General features: G+C 52.5%; 9 protein-coding genes across 9 annotated transcripts; 5 read left to right on the top strand and 4 right to left on the bottom strand.

Annotated features, from left to right (window-relative positions):
* Window positions 1-2,165: 2,165 nt before the first annotated feature.
* Window positions 2,166-2,405, bottom strand: SCP_0212060 (hypothetical protein; the record flags this gene model as incomplete). Its single annotated transcript, XM_027755116.1, has 2 exons — window positions 2,166-2,300; window positions 2,364-2,405. The coding sequence occupies 2 exons, from the start codon at window positions 2,403-2,405 to the stop codon at window positions 2,166-2,168; spliced, it is 177 nt and encodes a 58-aa protein (XP_027610917.1).
* A 1,006-nt stretch (window positions 2,406-3,411) lies between these two features.
* Window positions 3,412-4,283, bottom strand: SCP_0212050 (PEBP-like protein; the record flags this gene model as incomplete). The annotated part of the gene is made up of 4 exons (XM_027755115.1): window positions 3,412-3,739; window positions 3,789-4,041; window positions 4,098-4,196; window positions 4,259-4,283. 4 exons carry the CDS (start codon window positions 4,281-4,283, stop codon window positions 3,412-3,414), a joined length of 705 nt encoding a protein of 234 aa, XP_027610916.1.
* Window positions 4,284-8,115: 3,832 nt separating this feature from the next.
* SCP_0212040 (Long chronological lifespan protein) lies at window positions 8,116-8,537 on the bottom strand (the record flags this gene model as incomplete). Its single annotated transcript, XM_027755114.1, has 2 exons — window positions 8,116-8,306; window positions 8,369-8,537. The coding sequence occupies 2 exons, from the start codon at window positions 8,535-8,537 to the stop codon at window positions 8,116-8,118; spliced, it is 360 nt and encodes a 119-aa protein (XP_027610915.1).
* Window positions 8,538-8,963: 426 nt separating this feature from the next.
* SCP_0212030 (hypothetical protein) lies at window positions 8,964-10,052 on the bottom strand (the record flags this gene model as incomplete). Its single annotated transcript, XM_027755113.1, has 1 exon — window positions 8,964-10,052. One exon carries the CDS (start codon window positions 10,050-10,052, stop codon window positions 8,964-8,966), a length of 1,089 nt encoding a protein of 362 aa, XP_027610914.1.
* Window positions 10,053-10,703: 651 nt separating this feature from the next.
* SCP_0212020 (hypothetical protein) lies at window positions 10,704-11,018 on the top strand (the record flags this gene model as incomplete). Its single annotated transcript, XM_027755112.1, has 1 exon — window positions 10,704-11,018. One exon carries the CDS (start codon window positions 10,704-10,706, stop codon window positions 11,016-11,018), a length of 315 nt encoding a protein of 104 aa, XP_027610913.1.
* Window positions 11,019-11,486: 468 nt separating this feature from the next.
* On the top strand, window positions 11,487-12,263 carry SCP_0212010 (hypothetical protein; the record flags this gene model as incomplete). Its single annotated transcript, XM_027755111.1, has 1 exon — window positions 11,487-12,263. The coding sequence occupies one exon, from the start codon at window positions 11,487-11,489 to the stop codon at window positions 12,261-12,263; it is 777 nt and encodes a 258-aa protein (XP_027610912.1).
* A 364-nt stretch (window positions 12,264-12,627) lies between these two features.
* SCP_0212000 (hypothetical protein) lies at window positions 12,628-13,194 on the top strand (the record flags this gene model as incomplete). The annotated part of the gene is made up of 1 exon (XM_027755110.1): window positions 12,628-13,194. One exon carries the CDS (start codon window positions 12,628-12,630, stop codon window positions 13,192-13,194), a length of 567 nt encoding a protein of 188 aa, XP_027610911.1.
* A 93-nt stretch (window positions 13,195-13,287) lies between these two features.
* Window positions 13,288-14,001, top strand: SCP_0211990 (hypothetical protein; the record flags this gene model as incomplete). The annotated part of the gene is made up of 1 exon (XM_027755109.1): window positions 13,288-14,001. One exon carries the CDS (start codon window positions 13,288-13,290, stop codon window positions 13,999-14,001), a length of 714 nt encoding a protein of 237 aa, XP_027610910.1.
* A 114-nt stretch (window positions 14,002-14,115) lies between these two features.
* On the top strand, window positions 14,116-14,679 carry SCP_0211980 (hypothetical protein; the record flags this gene model as incomplete). The annotated part of the gene is made up of 1 exon (XM_027755108.1): window positions 14,116-14,679. The coding sequence occupies one exon, from the start codon at window positions 14,116-14,118 to the stop codon at window positions 14,677-14,679; it is 564 nt and encodes a 187-aa protein (XP_027610909.1).
* Between the last annotated feature and the right edge of the window lie 1,455 nt (window positions 14,680-16,134).

Genomic DNA, 16,134 nt, shown 5'->3' with positions numbered 1-16,134 from the left:
CACTCAAAAAGTACCATGTGTCGGTCTCAAGCGGTTTAAAATTATGAAGAATTGGGACCGATAACAAGAACCTGTCTTCCACAGTGAGCTAATGCTAGTGACATTTTGTCAACTGCGAGCCAAGTCAATGGAGCTCGCACTGGAAATGCGCATGAGTGCTATAGCCGCAGCTACACTGCCTAGCATTCAGTCGAGCTCTCACACTACGATTGGTTCTGAATATGAACTCTCAGATCATGAGGACTCAGTGCCCACATGAAAGACATAAGCAACAGAAATGGTGGTAGTAGCCGGATGGTCTCGAAAGACGGGGTGAGCGGAACAATATTGTCATACTCCGGGGACAGAATTAAATTCTCAGCAGTAAGACAGCTCAGATATCCCTTATAGATAAGAGAGAGATCGCAGTCTAAGTGAGCGCTCGCGGTATCAGAAGGACAAACAGAGAAACGTACTTAGACATTTGAACTTGGGCAAACGTACCTCCAGAAGCGCGATAAGATTTTGAATTAACTCCCCGTCATGTTGGTTCCAATTCCCTTATCCACCCACACGCGAAATCGAAGGGGAGGACGGGTGCAATACTGCTGTAATTGCTGCACTGGTGTTGGCTAAGGGAGACCTGGCACCAACGCTTCCTGAAGTCTCGAAATCGAGGTCCTGCATAGCTATCCACAGCCGGTACCGCGCTTGTGAGAGTCCAACACACAAAAGCGTACTGCAAAGAGGGGGGATTTCTACTCATACAGCCCCGTGTTCAAGGCGGCATGCGCTCAACTTGAAGAGGTAGCCAGGTCTAAGGATACATAAACTCAACAGACCGCCTATTATTGCCTCAAAAACTGCTCACGATCGAAATCAAGATATCTGCCACGAAAAGGATCTGGTCAAAAGGAATTAGATGTGATCCCTGAGGGTAGCGCAAGCACACGAGACAAGACGTTTGGCGCCGCAATTACGTCGGTTCCAAGGGGCATGAGGGATATGCGAGGATATTCTCAGCACTGCGTACAGGTACAGTCGGATTCGACACCTCTCGAGATTGCTGGCGAACTCACCGCTGCTTCTGTTCCGGTATCGTCATGAGAACAGTTGAACTGTTGAGGCTTATCAATGGTTAGATAATCCGCAGGATATGCCTACAGTAGCGTTTGCTGCTTCGATAGCCTCCATCTACCGCCGTGCGGTACCTTACGCTTCACGTTAAAGTGATGATCACGGCAGAGCCCATACAACGTACGCGTGTGATTCCACATCCCGACAATGATCAGTTCCAAGTGAGTATTAGAATGGCATCTAGACAAGCGCTTCTCAAACGCGAGCGCGTCTGGTGCTTACCAGCAAAACGATATATATGCAAAACCCACACAAATGTACGAAGGCAATCGAGTCACGATTTTTCACGAAAGCACAGCCTCTATGGCAATGACTGGAAGCCCAACGCCAAAGCCATCAAACCCCACATCGCAAGAATTACTGACAAAGAGGCATTCGGATGCCTCTCTGCAATGCTGCTTGCGGCAGAATTCGACGCGGTTGGAGGAGAAGATGTCGAGGAAAGTGCAGATGATGTGCTGGAGGACGAGGAAATCATAGCATCAGGGCCGTCATAGAAGAAGATCCCCGTGACGGGGCTGCCTAATCCGATGTTGTCAGTGAAGGTGACCAGGTTCCAAAGCAGGGGTACTATGACTTAGTCGGAGGAGTTAACGTATAAAGGTGCAAGCAAGTATGTAGAAGTCGGAAGGCTGTACGTACAACAGCTGGATATACCCGTAGGTATCTTTGATAAAATAACGACACCTCAGCGATCGGTTAGTGGTTGGTGGGCTCCAGCTGCCAGCTGAGGGCGAGACTGATTACCGACCGATTATGCCACACGGAAAACGGGCGCACTGTTAAATGAGAGTATTGAGAGCGAGTCCAAGTCAACCAGTGCTTGCGTTTCGCCCTCGGCGCGCGACATACCAACAAAGCCACTAAATGAAGCAAGAGTGTCAGCCACAGCAGAGAAGTTATTTGTGCACATTTTGCAGGAGCTTCCGATTTTAACAGGCACAAACAACCGCCTTCGGTGACCCAGTCTGCAGTCGAGCTTAGATGTAGGCTCACCGCGGACGAAGCCCTGCATTCTCTGGCAATATCAGGCGGGCTTAACAAATTTGCTATTTCACAGCAAACGTCCTCGTCGGCGTCTGAGCCCTCATTGCAGCAACAAGCACGAGCGTGTCCATGGCGGTCACCCATTCTTTAAGTCCGCGAGTACGCTCGCGCGGGCCACGCAGATACGTATGGATATCCTGAGGAACGAAGGTTGAAGAGAACGTCTGTCGGCCATTAGGAAACTAGGGTAACGGACTTACAGTCGAGACGGTGATGCCTTCGTGAGGTGCTAGATCTAGCATGTATCTTGTCATTGAGCGTGAATGGCAGTGAATGGATGGATTGGGAGCCAGCATTAAAAAAGAATAGAAACGTCTCAGCTACACGGCACAGTATCCTATCCTTGCGCTTCACTCCTTCAACGAGGGTACAAACCCGGAGAAAGCAGCTGAGTACAACCCATGGCCCGGGCGTTAGTAAGTGCTGCCCGCATTAGTCAGAGAACTACCAGCGCTAGCCTTGCTCTTGTAGCAAACTTCTGCCAATATATAACAGACTACTGCACATGCAACCTTCATCTTTGAGAGTCGATTGACGTCAGAAGAACGGCTAACAACCCCTGCAGATGCGAGCGCCATGCTTAAGGTAGGATGGGCGAATCAGAACGGTTGCTACATTTTTGGTGCGATAGCACACTCGCTAAAGTGTTCACCTCTTCTCGAAGAATTACTCACGATCGATATCGAGAACGATTCGGAGGAATGAATTGAATGGTGTGCCTGAGACTCGCAATCGCACACACGCACAAGAAGAGGACCATGTTGCAACCGTGACACTTCCAGACAGCGCGTATACAGGAGCGGGCGCGGCAGGCTCAGCATGCAATGATAACCCTTGGTGAACTGATCATAAAAACATGCACGCATCGATGAATCTCCTAAAAGGGAGAGGAAGAGGATTCGGGACCCTTGGCGTTGGCATGCCGGTTGCGCAGCAATCAAGGCAGTTCTTACTACTAGAACGGTCCGGGTGCACTATCGTGCTGTCGACGTTTAGCAATTATCTCATACTGTGCAAGCCCCGTCGGTGAGTACGTATCACTGTCCTACAGGGTGATTATTCCCCGCACATCCTCCAAAACATGTGTAAATTACGATGCCTTCTCCTAGAGCCAATACGATAAATATTCCAGTGTAGACGGTGTGCCTCCGTTAGATGTGCTCCTCCCATTTGGAGCGATAGGAAGCATGCAAACAAGAAAGACAGCGCATATCGCAACCGTGCAGGGTGCTTACTCAGAAACATACTCTACGACAGAACTTGGAGACCCAACGCCAAAGCCGTCAGTGCCCATGTCGCGAATATGATTGACAGGGAAGAGTTGTCTGACATGCCCTTAGCAGCGGAAGGCGAGGAGGTTGAAGAAGGCGCCGACGACGTGCTGGAAGACGACGCATTTGATGCATCGGGGCCAGTATAAAAGAAGTTCCCTGCAACAGGGCTACCCAAACCGACCTCCTTGCTGAAGGAGGTGAGGTTCCAGTCCAAGCGTGCAGGGATTGAGCTGGAGGTGTTCACATATTCGGGAGCAAGGGTGTCGAAGTTGGGAGGCTGAATAAACAGAAGCTGGATATACCTGCAGGCATCCTCAGGCTTCACGATAAAGATACTGAGTCTGTACCTACCTGTGGGGAGGTGACCCTGCGGGAGGGCCGGGTGCGATGAAGGGTGTGATCGCAGCACTCGAGTTCGTCAGTGGTGCACCAAGGCTAAAGTTTCCCGACGCATGGAAATCCCCTGCCAAGATGTGGCGGACAAGCGACCACGACGTGTTCGTGGGAGTAGGCGCATCGGGATCGATCATAACAATCACGAACGTCTGGCCGTCGAGGGTGGTGTTGGAGGAAGTCAGTGCGAAACTGGGTGGCTGCGCCGTCTCTGGTTCGGCAAGTCAACCTCGCATACACCAATATTCGCGCATGGAGAGTTCTCACGTTCAACGGTGAGATTGGTTGCTGGAGTGACCCCAATGGTCGAATTAGATGTCTTGAAAGCGACATTCAATACTGCGATCGGGTCAAACGTCGGAATAACTGCAAGTTGTGATAAACCGTTAGCGAAAAAGCTTTGGCAAGGTTGCGAGCTTTATACTTGCCATTAGGGACGATTTTGGCATCCATGAACGCCTGCTGCACGCTGGAGGGTGTTATCGATTGACCAGCAGCACTATGAACTGCTGCAAGGAGGAGGGCAATAGACTGTAAGGTGAACATCATGGCGTGCGATGGGGCTGGAAGGTGGAGGAGGTTGAACGCACATATAGCACCACCACCTATCGAATTTATATCCCACTTCTGAACAGATCTGTCATCTCTTGGGAGAACTGCCTCTTCGCTCCTGCCACGAAGATGTTGGCTGTCAATGGCTGATACTCATCAACTTGCAGCGCAGTCGGGAAGATCACCGGAAGGTGCTATGTCTGTTGATAAAATCCGGAAAGATGCACCGCGCAAGGAGCATAGCGCGCCGAACCACGGCACACTGCCAGGGCGCAACGCCAGTGCTTTCTTCATCCCACCAGTATTCACCAATCAATCTATGTCCGCGGTCGGAACAGATTAAGGGCAGTGCAGGATGCCAGACAGCGACGTCAAGCGTCCTGACCGCGCGACCAGGAAGTAGCGCAGAACGTCAGGAGCAGAAGTGGGTGGATTCGTTGGCACAAGTACGCGTAATTACTGACACCAGTCCACCAAGCAAGGTCAGGGCTGCAGTGATAACTAACAGAACATGCCACAAACCTGATAACTTCGGAACGTCACGTGTATACACTGACATGCTTGAGACCTTATTCCTAAGCTCAAGAGGGTGGCGTAAAGTCAGTTCCTTACCACAGGTCGAAGAAGTCAGATAAGGGCCCCGAGGGGACCCCTCTCTCCCTCTTCCTGCCATATTTGGCAGGTTAACTGCCTTATATGGAATATTATTCTCACGGAAAGTACTAGGTATAAATTTAATATAATTTCGTATCTGCACTCACCGACACACAAATCACCCAGCATTCTCCTTCCATGCAAATCTCATCATAAAAGCAGTCAGTACCTACCAGTAGTGCCATATGCATATTTATTCAGCTGAAATGGTGCTGCAATAAATTGCCCCCAGTGCATGCAGAGATACTTACTAATGCTCACATGGCAGCCTGTGTGCCCTTACTCATATGTAGACCTTGCAGCTCACTTCTTTGAGGGATTCACAGTCACTGGGCCTTACCATGAATGCTGTGGACAATTCTGAAGCATTTGAAGTGGTTATAAAGTGCAAAAAGCCTTTTCTGAGTATTCCGAGTAGTCGCTGTCAAAACACAATTTAGGACCACAGGACCACCCCTCCCTCTCTAACCCATGGTCTCGGCATTCTCCGGCTGAGTACTCTTGCCTAAGCTTCCTTGGTGCTGGATCACACGTACTGCTGATGTGAAGGAACCTCGAACCAGCGTTCCCTGATGCATCATCCGTCGTGATTGTTGCTTGAGACAATCAAGCTCTGCGAAGATGCGGCGACATCGCACTGAATCAAAGCAGGCATGCCAAATGACCCTCGGAGTCAATGGTAAACGCCTAGAAAGAATCTGCGATTGTGCATGGGTGGCGCTGGCAAGCGCCTGTGAACGAACGCGCCATCGATCTCGGGAGGTCGAGCGGCTTATCAGCGAAACCGGGAGATAAGCACATCCGCAAAACAAGGGTGTAAAGCACCTATGAGACGTGGAAGGCAAGGGGTGTTCTCAGCTAGCTCTCGACATCAAAGTTCCACGGATTTCGTCATGCTCAAGAGCGTGGCATTGGCACTCTGTGGCCCCAGCTTCGATCGCTCTTCCAAGCTTGATGGCTAGCGTTCTCCTCGCTTGCAAGTACCACAGATCAAGCGTTCTGGCGTGCCACAAACAATCCTCGAGAACCCGCACGCGAAGCGGAGGATGCGAACTCCCTGAAGGTGGCATGTAAGATCCCCCAATCGTGGACGTCTGATCGGCGGCGGCGCAGACAATGTGAAGCCAGCACGCAAGCACTCACCCACGAAACCCTGACAACCACAACTGATCTTCGCAGAACGAAACTTGGAGGCGTTCCGCTCCTTCTAGCACGGATGTCGATTCCTCGTGAGGCACATAAGTTCAGGCAGAACGTTGGTATACTTTAATACCAGACGCCCTTGGCATGCCCATATTCCAGGTCCATCATTGTCGGGAACAGCAATATTGCGCTCGTCCATACGCAAAAAAGGTGTTCGGGTCGGCGTTGGAGCGCCTTCTGGCTAAAAATGACTATATGAGTGTCATCAACGAGGATAGGCATGCCTACAGAGGCAAAACATTCGCAGGCCCGTTGCCGGGAGACTGTATTGGCACCATGAGGGTACGCACTCCACTGGGTAAAACTCTGCCTCTGACTGCCAATAGCGGGAGGGTGTCGGAAGAAGTCATAAAACAGAGTGCATCGGATTTTCTGTCGAACAAACTCAACGTTATCGATAATGTATGCGTAACCGTCCTCGGCGGCTTCGCTCGCGGCTGCCAAGCCACGAGGGTCACTGCCGGCGGTAAGCACGCATCGACCAACGCTCACAGCAGCTGACTGAGGAAGAGCAGGACCACAGGACGACGTTTGATTCCGCTGTCCGCAGCGACGCTACTGGTTACCGTTTTCTGTGTTCGTATTCCTTCCCGCACGGCGGATAGAGATTTTGCCATGCAGTCTGCCGATGCTGACATTGAGCTGGAGCTTAGCTCCCCGGCGACTCGCTCGGCGGATCAGACGCATGTACTGAGCGCGTAAGTGATCGCTGCAATTGCACGTTCCTGTCCTGAGATCTGTAAATCCTGGCAACGGAAGCAGAGATAAACACGGGATCCTCACCGCTTGACCTGGTCGTTCATTTCAATATCCCGCTAACCACAGAAATGCTAGGACGGCGGCTCGCTCACGGTAGCAATAAGTATGTCAGAAAAAGACGCACCACCATTAACAGGATGAAGGTTCAGGGTTGCGCTGCCGCATGTCAGATATTCTAGTACGCCTTGAACGATCGTATCAAACTACAGCGTGACACCGGGCCACAGACTGTGAAAGCAGAAATCCACCAATGATTGAGACTACCACCTGAAGCGCCCTTGGCTTTGATATACCGAAGACAAAAGGCCCACCAAGTGAGTTACAGTAGAACACCGAAATTGTTTTCTTTTGACAAACAGCAACCTGCGCCCCGGCCCGGGTTTCGTTCTGGGACGAAGCAGAAACCCACCTGCATACAATCCACGCATATTCGTTCCAAGGCACTTTGATTCCTCCGCCCCACGACTTTCCACGCCTTCTACACGCGCCGCACTCACGAACATATAGACGCAGCATATTCCTACCTTATTTCCTGTATGCATAGCGTGCATGCCCTGCACGGCAGCATGAGACTTCGCTCCGAACTTCAGCCCGATTATCGAGAATTGCACCCATTGTAAAGTTCGGTCCGTGTCACAATCGCACAAACTCACCTGTCGTTCCTCGCCACTGCGGGGGTCACCTACAACCGCGCAGAGAACCTCACTGCAGTAGCGGCAGAGCAAAGTCTCTATCCGCGGTTCCCTACGCACAAAGCGCCACATGAGATCGTACGACGTGCAAATTCTGACGCACCTCGCGAGCTGATGACCCACACGCTCGGATACGACCTGCACTGGAGTGCCCTGCGTCGATTCATCCTGCGGAACCACGTTGTACTTCCACGCGACGACGACGCGGACCGCGCACAGTCCCGCACATCCACGATCGAAAATGTAAAGTTCCGTCTTTTCTCTCTCATTGGACATATTCCGTACAGCGCCGCGCAGAGTCTCGATGTCGTCGTCGCGCGCCGAACCCGACTAACCTACGCGAAAAAAAACCAAGCCTTCACAGCACCAGCATCAGCCCCAGAGGCCCGAAGCACAACCACGCGCACTCACCTCCTCTCGCGCACTCACTTCCCCAACGGCCTCGCTAACCTCGTCACCTCCGCACAGTCCACCCGGCCCCGCACACACACCACCGTGCCCCCCTCCGCAGCATCGGGCACCACGCACCGCACGTCCTGCACGTCCGGGCACGGGCACGCCGCGGGGCCCGGTGCGCAGAAGAGCGTGTCCGGGCAAAGGTACTGCGCGCACGGCACTGTCCACCGTCCCGCCTTCGTCAGCCCAAAACCATTTAGCTAGGGAAAAGAACAAACGCACCGGCGTCGGATTGCAGGACCCACTGCGGGACGCCGTCTGGCGGTCGCTGCTGCTGCTGTTGCTGTTGCTGTTGGTGCTGGCCGAACATCTGCTCGAAGAACCCGAATTGGGCGCGGACGGAGGACATGAGCGTTAGGGCGAGGACGAGGGCGAATATTCGTGGCAACATGGTGTCCAGCTTGTATGCGGAGAGGGAGAGAGAGCAACTATATAGACGCCCGGAAACGTGTCGTCTCGACGCGTCAACAGCGCGCAACAACGCGTCAGATCTTCCGCCGTCCCGAGTGAAAATGGGGGAACAAACGAGCATTCGGAGTCATCATGAAGAGAAAGTATGGTAGATACAACACAATAGAAAGCCATAACCAAAAGAGTGGACAAATCAAGAGTATATAACAGCGGTGAATCAACACGTAAACTTTTTCGGGTAGATGAGCAGATATATATCGCGGGGTCAGTCGGGGTGACTGCGAGGGGGTGACTGCGAGGAACTGGGAAGGAGAGAGGGGATTAGATGAGAGGGATGGGGAGTCGCCAGCGTTATTATGAAAAGTGGAAGGATCCTCGGTTGAACATACATCGTCGCAGCATCAGCTTACAGCACCGTCTCCACCTCGCTCTCCACAGCGTCTGCCTCCTCTTCCATCATCATCCTCCATAGCTTCCGAGCTGCTCTACCCACAGGCGTGTGAGCGGGCGTCCCGAGCTCCAGCTCCAGCGGACGGCGCCGGTTCTTTGGTGTTACCGAGCCATCGCGGAGCATAGGGAGTTCGTAGATCTTCTTCGCATGCGGCGTGGTAGGCATGGTCTTCCCCATCCCGGTGCGCTCTGTCTGGGGCTGCTTCCCCGCGGGCGAGAGTAGCCCTGCCTTCAGCCACACCGCCTCCGCAGGGGCAACGGGGGCGCCGGCAGACTTGTGCGTGCGACGGCGGGGCGCGACGTTCTCCTTCTCTGCCTCCCTCTTCGCCGCAGTGTCTCCCTGGGGCGCGTCAGCCGCGTCGGACAGCGGCTGGGAGCGCGAGCGCGAACGCGTGATAGGGCGTGGGAGGGGCAGACACGGGTCTTGGTAGATGTCGAAGCCGGGGTAATGCACCGACTGCCTGTCGGGCTGCGCGATCTCGCGCGCGATGAGGACCGGGGCGGGCGTCTGCGTGGAAGACGAGCATGGGCGCGGGTCGTACCACATGTCGGTGTCGGTGTCGGTATCTGTGTCATCGGCCGGGGATGCGCGACGGCTCCTAGACGATGTAGATGACGCGGGCACAGGTGCTGCTGCAGAAGGGGCTGTGGGGGGGCTGCGAACGGTCTTCGTTGTCAGCACTGGGGAGGGTGCGAGCGGGGCGCTGGACGCGTTGGAGGGCAGTGTTCCATGAACGGGGACATCTCTGGGCTTAGCAGCACTAAAGTCGAGCCTGCGCGCAGGGCTGTCCGGGCCCTGGAGGAGGGCGTGGAAGTGGGCGGGGGCGAAGCGTGCGCTGGAGGCGGAGAGCGGGCTCTTGAGAGACTTGGTGGGAGAGAAGACGCCCTCCTCGGTGAGGATGCGGCGCTTGGCGGGGCTGTAGTGGGTGGGTGAGTGGGGCCGTTTGAGGTGGGCGCGGTGCTTCGAGGGCGTGGGCGGCTCAGCGGGGAGAAAGCGGTCGAGGGGGAGCTCTTGGAGAGGACCTGGGCGAGTGGTGTGCGACATATTAGAATAGGGAAGCGTATGTGTAGGCTGTGAGCAACGGGGTGCGCGAGGGCGCGTGTGGCGGGTATCGCAGCGGACAAAGAGACGGGCTCCGTGGAAACTCGAACAATACGCAGAATCCCGTGACCGCGAGCCGCCACATCGGCCCGCCCAGGCCCGTCACTCACTTGATGTTGACAACCACCACTGGATGCACCACCATTCAATAATCTGTTGGAGCTGACAATCCGAGCGCATGTGTCTCCGATATACCCGAATGTTCAAACATTTGTCGCTAACTTTGTTCCCGGTTCCCGTACTACTACTATACTTAGTTTAGTTCCCGCTGTGTGTACGGTACATACATTTCTCACTTAAGGAAGTCTTGTAGATGTAGCACACCTCAGACGTTGTTCTCCCACCCGGAGTGCGAACGGCTGAGGTGAGTAGTTTACATGCATGTATTTCTTGCCGTGTTACTTACAACCCTGTACAGCTGACTTCTGTACAGGTAAATACATTCAGACGTTGTTCTCCCGCCCGGAGTGCGAACGGCTGAGCTGACTTCTGTACAGCACGCACTCCTTACAGGTTATGAGCCCCGGCTCTTCATAGCCTTGCACGTCTCACGAAAAATCCACTGTGTCTATTGCTTCAAACTCTATTCTCATTATGACTACACTTGTCTCGCTATCCGAGTATGCCAATGCTTTCGAGAAGCTCGATACGACCGGCCGGAACTGGCTCATGTTCCAGCATCGTCTCGAGATCGCAGTTCACCAGAAAGGTGTATGGTCACACTTTGATGGCTCGTTGAAGAAGCTCATCGCTGCAGATCCAGGCAAGCCGACGGCGGACGAGACAGACCTCATTCAGGAATGGCAGAAGAAGGAGAACCTTGCCCTCTATCTTCTCACATCAGGAAAACCCCACTTTTCCTTAAGAGAACACTTATATAACTTAAATGGACTTATAGTCCTTATTTAAGGACATAAGGACAAAAAAAGGCATATTCCCTGAGTGTCTGAAATTCGACTTATTGAGACTTATTTCAACACTTATGGACTTAGATAAGGGTTGTCAGACCCCAAAGTCTAAATAAGTCCCTAAGAAAAAGTTGGGTTTTCCTGATGCACGCAGAAGCTATCTGACACGACAGTGACAAAGTACCACCGGAGGAGTAGCGTTACCGAGATCTGGTCTGCCATTGTCTCGGAGTTCACGCAGAAGTCGATATTAATCAGGTCGAACCTCCGGACGCAGTTCTCGAACTTGCGTTATAACCCCGGTGCAGACCTACATGCCGAATTTGATCGTATCCTTGTAAAGCACGAGGAGCTACTCAACCTAGAGATCAACATCAGCAAAGCCGAGTATGCTTCACTGATCATTGCTTTCCTACCTCCCGACCTCTCTGCATTCATCTCGCAAATCTCTGCGACAGCCAAAGCCACGATGCTGATGCAGCAGCGTGCCGCGGCGATGTTCAGTACTACCCCAAGTACCACCGCTGTGTGGAGTCAGATTAACCTTGACAAGGAGAAGCCACTCCTTGATGCCGAGACCTTGATGGCACTCGTTCTTGAGAAATGGGATCGCCGGAAGATGTTGAAGGGTGCTATGCCAAAGGCAAAGGATCTCAGTGTCGCAGCCAGCATGGTGTTGAGTGAGAAGCCAAAAGGTGGCAAGGGAAAGGGTCTGCGCAAGCCTGTTGGTGTGTGTTGGAACTGCGGTGGCAAGAGACACAAAGAGGCTGACTGCCCGACTCCAAAGCAGGGCAGTAAAGATAAGGACAAGGGCAGCAAAAGTGCCGAGCCATCCAAGTCCACGTCGAAGCCTATCGCAGTGTCAGCAGTCACCCTTGACGACATTGCAGGTGCCTGGTCAGCATTCATACCTGCCGACTTCTCGGATGACAGTGTGTCATCTGTGCTGGACCTCTGGTCTGTCAGCGATGACAACTCAGATTATAGTGCACTCACAGAGGCCTCCACTGACAATGTCGAGATGCCAGACTTGGTGTCCGTGTCAAACTCGTCTGCCAGCGAGTTCGATGATGAGAGCGCGAGTGATGCACAAAGCTGTGATGTCGGCGATGCCATCTCGCACGAGGACGGTCTTAAGGTTGCCAGGGCACACAAAGCTGCCCGCCACATCAGGAAAACCCAACTTTCTCTTAAGAGAACACTTAACTGCCTTAAACAGACTTATAGTTCTTATTTGAGGAAATAAGGACAAAAAGGGCATAAGCCATATTACATTAAGTGCCTGAAATCCAACTTATTGAGACTTATTTGAGAACTTATAGCCTTAAATAAGGGTTTTCAGAGCCAAAGGTCTTTAAGGAAAAGTGGGGTTTTCCTGATGCACCCCATGGATGTGTTATCGAAGATGCTGTGGGTCGACGATTGGGTAATTGAGGTTGCAGTGGCCAAAGATGAATCGAATGAGGAAGATGCTCCTCGCATTCCTGATATTGTCTTAGGCACTGGCAGCTGCAAAACCCAAGTCAAGTTACCCTACAGACCTGTATGATTCAGGCGCGAGTCATCACATGTCACCATTCTGAGAGGACTTTCTCACCTTCCACGAGACAATGCTGCAGCTGCTGAATGCAGCAAACCAGCAGGACTTTGTTGCTACTGGCATTGGAGATATGATTATCGCGGTGCCAAATAGTCCCGGACCGATGAAAATGAAACTTACACGAGTCTTGTACACCCCCGCGATCACATTCAACTTGATTTCAATTGGACACATTGATGATGCAGGCTGCACTGTGACGTTCAGTGGGCAGCGCTGCAAGATCCACGATTGTGATGGCCATCTTCTCGGAATGATCCCGAAGATGAAGGGGCTGTATACAGTGGTGCATCAGCATGAGAAACTCTCCACGTATGCTGCACGACATGTGAAGAAACTTACTGTCATGCAATTACATTGCCTTATGGGTCATATTGCGCCCTGCGCCGTGCGCGAGCTTGTGATGAAAGGCCTAGTGCATGGTGTTGAGCTCGTCAAATCAGATGAGCCTGAACTTTGCGAAGTGTGCATTCGTGCAAAGAGCACGAGGCGACCAGTGCCGAAGGAGCACGAGGGAGAGCGGGCAACCGAGTTCAGTGGTGAAGTCCATTCTGACTTGTGGGGGCCATCTCGCATCTGAACTCTTGGTGGTCGGAAGTACTACATCAGTTTTACGGATGACTGCAGTCGCTTCTCAACTGCTTACCTGCTGCGCCAGAAAAGCGAAGCCTTCATGTCATACAAGGCCTTTGAAGCATGGGTGAAGACTCACATGGGTGTTGACATCACTGTCTTGAACACAGATTGTGGCGGCGAGTACCTGAGCGATGCATTTGTCAGGCACCTCAAAGAGCAAGGCACGGAACAGAAGCTGTCCGTACATGATACTTACGGCGAGTCGGGTGTCTCGGAACATTTAAATCGCACTGTTGCTGAGAAAGGCCATGCAATGCTGATTGCTGTGGGCTTACCACAATTCCTGTGGGGAGAGGCTGTGCTGCATGTGATTTATCTGAAAAATCGGATGTCAACGAAGGCACTGAATGGTCGCACACCATACGAAGCTGTGACAGGTGACTTACCGGATCTGTCTGGTATTCCTGAGTGGGGTGCACACATCTGGATCCACGATACAGCTACAGGGAAGATGGGCGAGCATGCAAAACCTGGTCATTGGGTCAGTTTCGATATGCAGAGCAAAGGCCATTGGGTGTATTGGCCCGACAAGCGCTCCATCACAGTTGAGCGCAATGTGCAGTTTGGGGAACCACATGCTGTGTCGCCAAACTCAGATGACGGCCTCGAGCTTGAGGGAGAGGAACCTGCTGGTGACAAGCCCAAAGCTGAACTGTCCATCAGTGCGCCCGACCTGCCCGTTAGTGCACCCGAGCCTGCATCAAATGTGCTCGTGCCGTCCAATGTGCCCGCTAAGCCTGCATCGCACTAGACACCTGCCGAATTACCACATATACCGCTGCGCCCTGTTCGTAACCGCCAGCTGACACGCTATGTCTGCGACATATGCGCGGGGAAGGCAGAGTCAAAGAAACTGCCCACCGGTATGCAAGTGCCTGATGAGGCTGAAAAATCCCGCAGCGCTGAAGCTTCGCTTCAGGGGGAGCTTGAAGAGCTGATAGGAGGCGTTGTGATGGCGGCAAAGATGGCAGATGTTGAGGGACTGGAGCCAAGGATGATAGGCAAGGTGAAGAAAAGGCCGGAGTGGCCACGCTGGGAAGAGGTGATCACAGAGGAACTGCGCGCTCTTGAGGCACACGGTATGTGGCGTCTTGAGAAGGCACCTACAGGTGCAAATGTTGTCAGTTATCGTTGGGTCTTTGCTGCGAAGAAGGATGCCGCCGGGAATGTTTACAGGTATCGTGCGAGGCTTGTTGCTCGCAGATTCTTGCAGATTCCCAGTGTCAATTTTTTCGATACCTATGCACCTGTTGCCAAGACGGCATCCATCCGTGTCACGCTCGCGTTCGCTGCTCGTCACGATTTTGAGGTCCACCAGATCGATGTGAAGAGTGCCTATCTTCATGGTGAGTTTGAGAAGAACGAGGTTATTTACATGAGCCTACCTCCTGGGACAAACCTCACAAAAGAGCCTGGGATAGTGCTGTGACTTCTCCGACCTCTGTATGGCCTCCGCCGGAGTGCTTATCACTGGCACAAGAAACTCCTGCGTGCACTGCAGGAATTCCTCCGCATGGTACAGTGCGATGTCGACCAGGCTGTCTTCTTTCGCATAGAAGGGACTGACCTCATCGTGATTATTGTATACATCGATGACCTGACTGTCATCGCGTCGTCGCGCACCTTGATCGACGAGGTGAAGGTGCAACTCCGAAAGGCATTCGGAATCTCAGATATGGGTGAGATCCATTGGATTTTCAGATTCGCCATAGAACACGATTGCTCTGCGTGCACGCTCGCCCTATCGCAAATGTCATACATCAATTCCATCATCTAGAGGTTTGGTTTCGAAGATTTGAAGCCACTCACCACACCTATGGACCTGAACATGATGCTGTCAAGTGTGCAGTCACCACAGATGACCGCTGAGGCTGCTGCCATGCACGACATCCCGTAGCGCGAGGCTGTGGGCTCATTGATGTACACTTCACTTGGTACGCGGCTGGACATCACGTATGCCATCTCGTTTCTTTCGCGGTTTTCAGACAATCCCGGGAGAGCGCATTGGGAAGCTGTCAAACGTGTCTTCAGGTATCTGTCCGGCACCAAGGACTTGAAGCTTACCTATGGTGCGCAGGGGCTGGATCTGGTAGGCTATACGGATGCAGATGGGTCGATGCACAAAGATCGGAAGGGGCTATGCTTTCCTCATCGACGGCGGCGCGGTCTTTTGGAGTTTGAAATGCCAGGAGCTTATTGCGCTGTTAACGACCAAGGCAGAGTACGTGGCAGCGACACATGCAGCGAAGGAGGCGCTCTGGCCGTGCTCCCTAATCAGGCAAGTTTTTCAACCATTCTCTGAGACCATTACCCTGTATTCCGATAATCAGTCCGCCATCGCTCTCTCCCGCGACAATCAGTATCATGCATGCACGAAGCACATTGATATACGTTTCCACTTTATTTGTTGGATTGTTGAAGAAGAAAAACTTAAACTCATTTATTGCCCTACCGAAGACATGGTAGCTGACTGCCTCACTAAAGCTCTCCCCAGTCCAAAAGTCAAGCATTTTGCCACTGCGTTGGGACTTTGCTAGGATTGAGGGGGAGTGCTGGAGCTGACAATCTGAGCGCATGTGTCTCCGATATACCCGAATGGTCAAACATTTGTTGCTAACTTTGTTCCCAGTTTCCGTACTACTACTATACTTAGTTTAGTTCCTGCTGTGCATACGGTACATACGTTTCTCACTTAAGGAAGTCTCGTAGACGTAGCACACCTCAGACGTTGTTCTCTCGCCCAGAGTGCGAACGGCTGAGGTGAGTAGTTTACATACATGTATTTCTTGCCATGTTACTTACAACCCTGTACAGCCGACTTCTGTACAGGTAAATACATTCAGACGTTGTTCTCCTGCCCGAAGTGCAAACAGCTGAGCTGACT

The sequence above is a fragment of the Sparassis crispa genome, assembly GCF_003851025.1.
Source record: "Sparassis crispa DNA, contig_000001F, whole genome shotgun sequence".
Taxonomy (NCBI): domain Eukaryota; kingdom Fungi; phylum Basidiomycota; class Agaricomycetes; order Polyporales; family Sparassidaceae; genus Sparassis; species Sparassis crispa.
The sequence above is the reverse complement of the archived record's forward strand: the minus strand, read 5'-3'. Positions and strand labels throughout refer to the sequence as shown.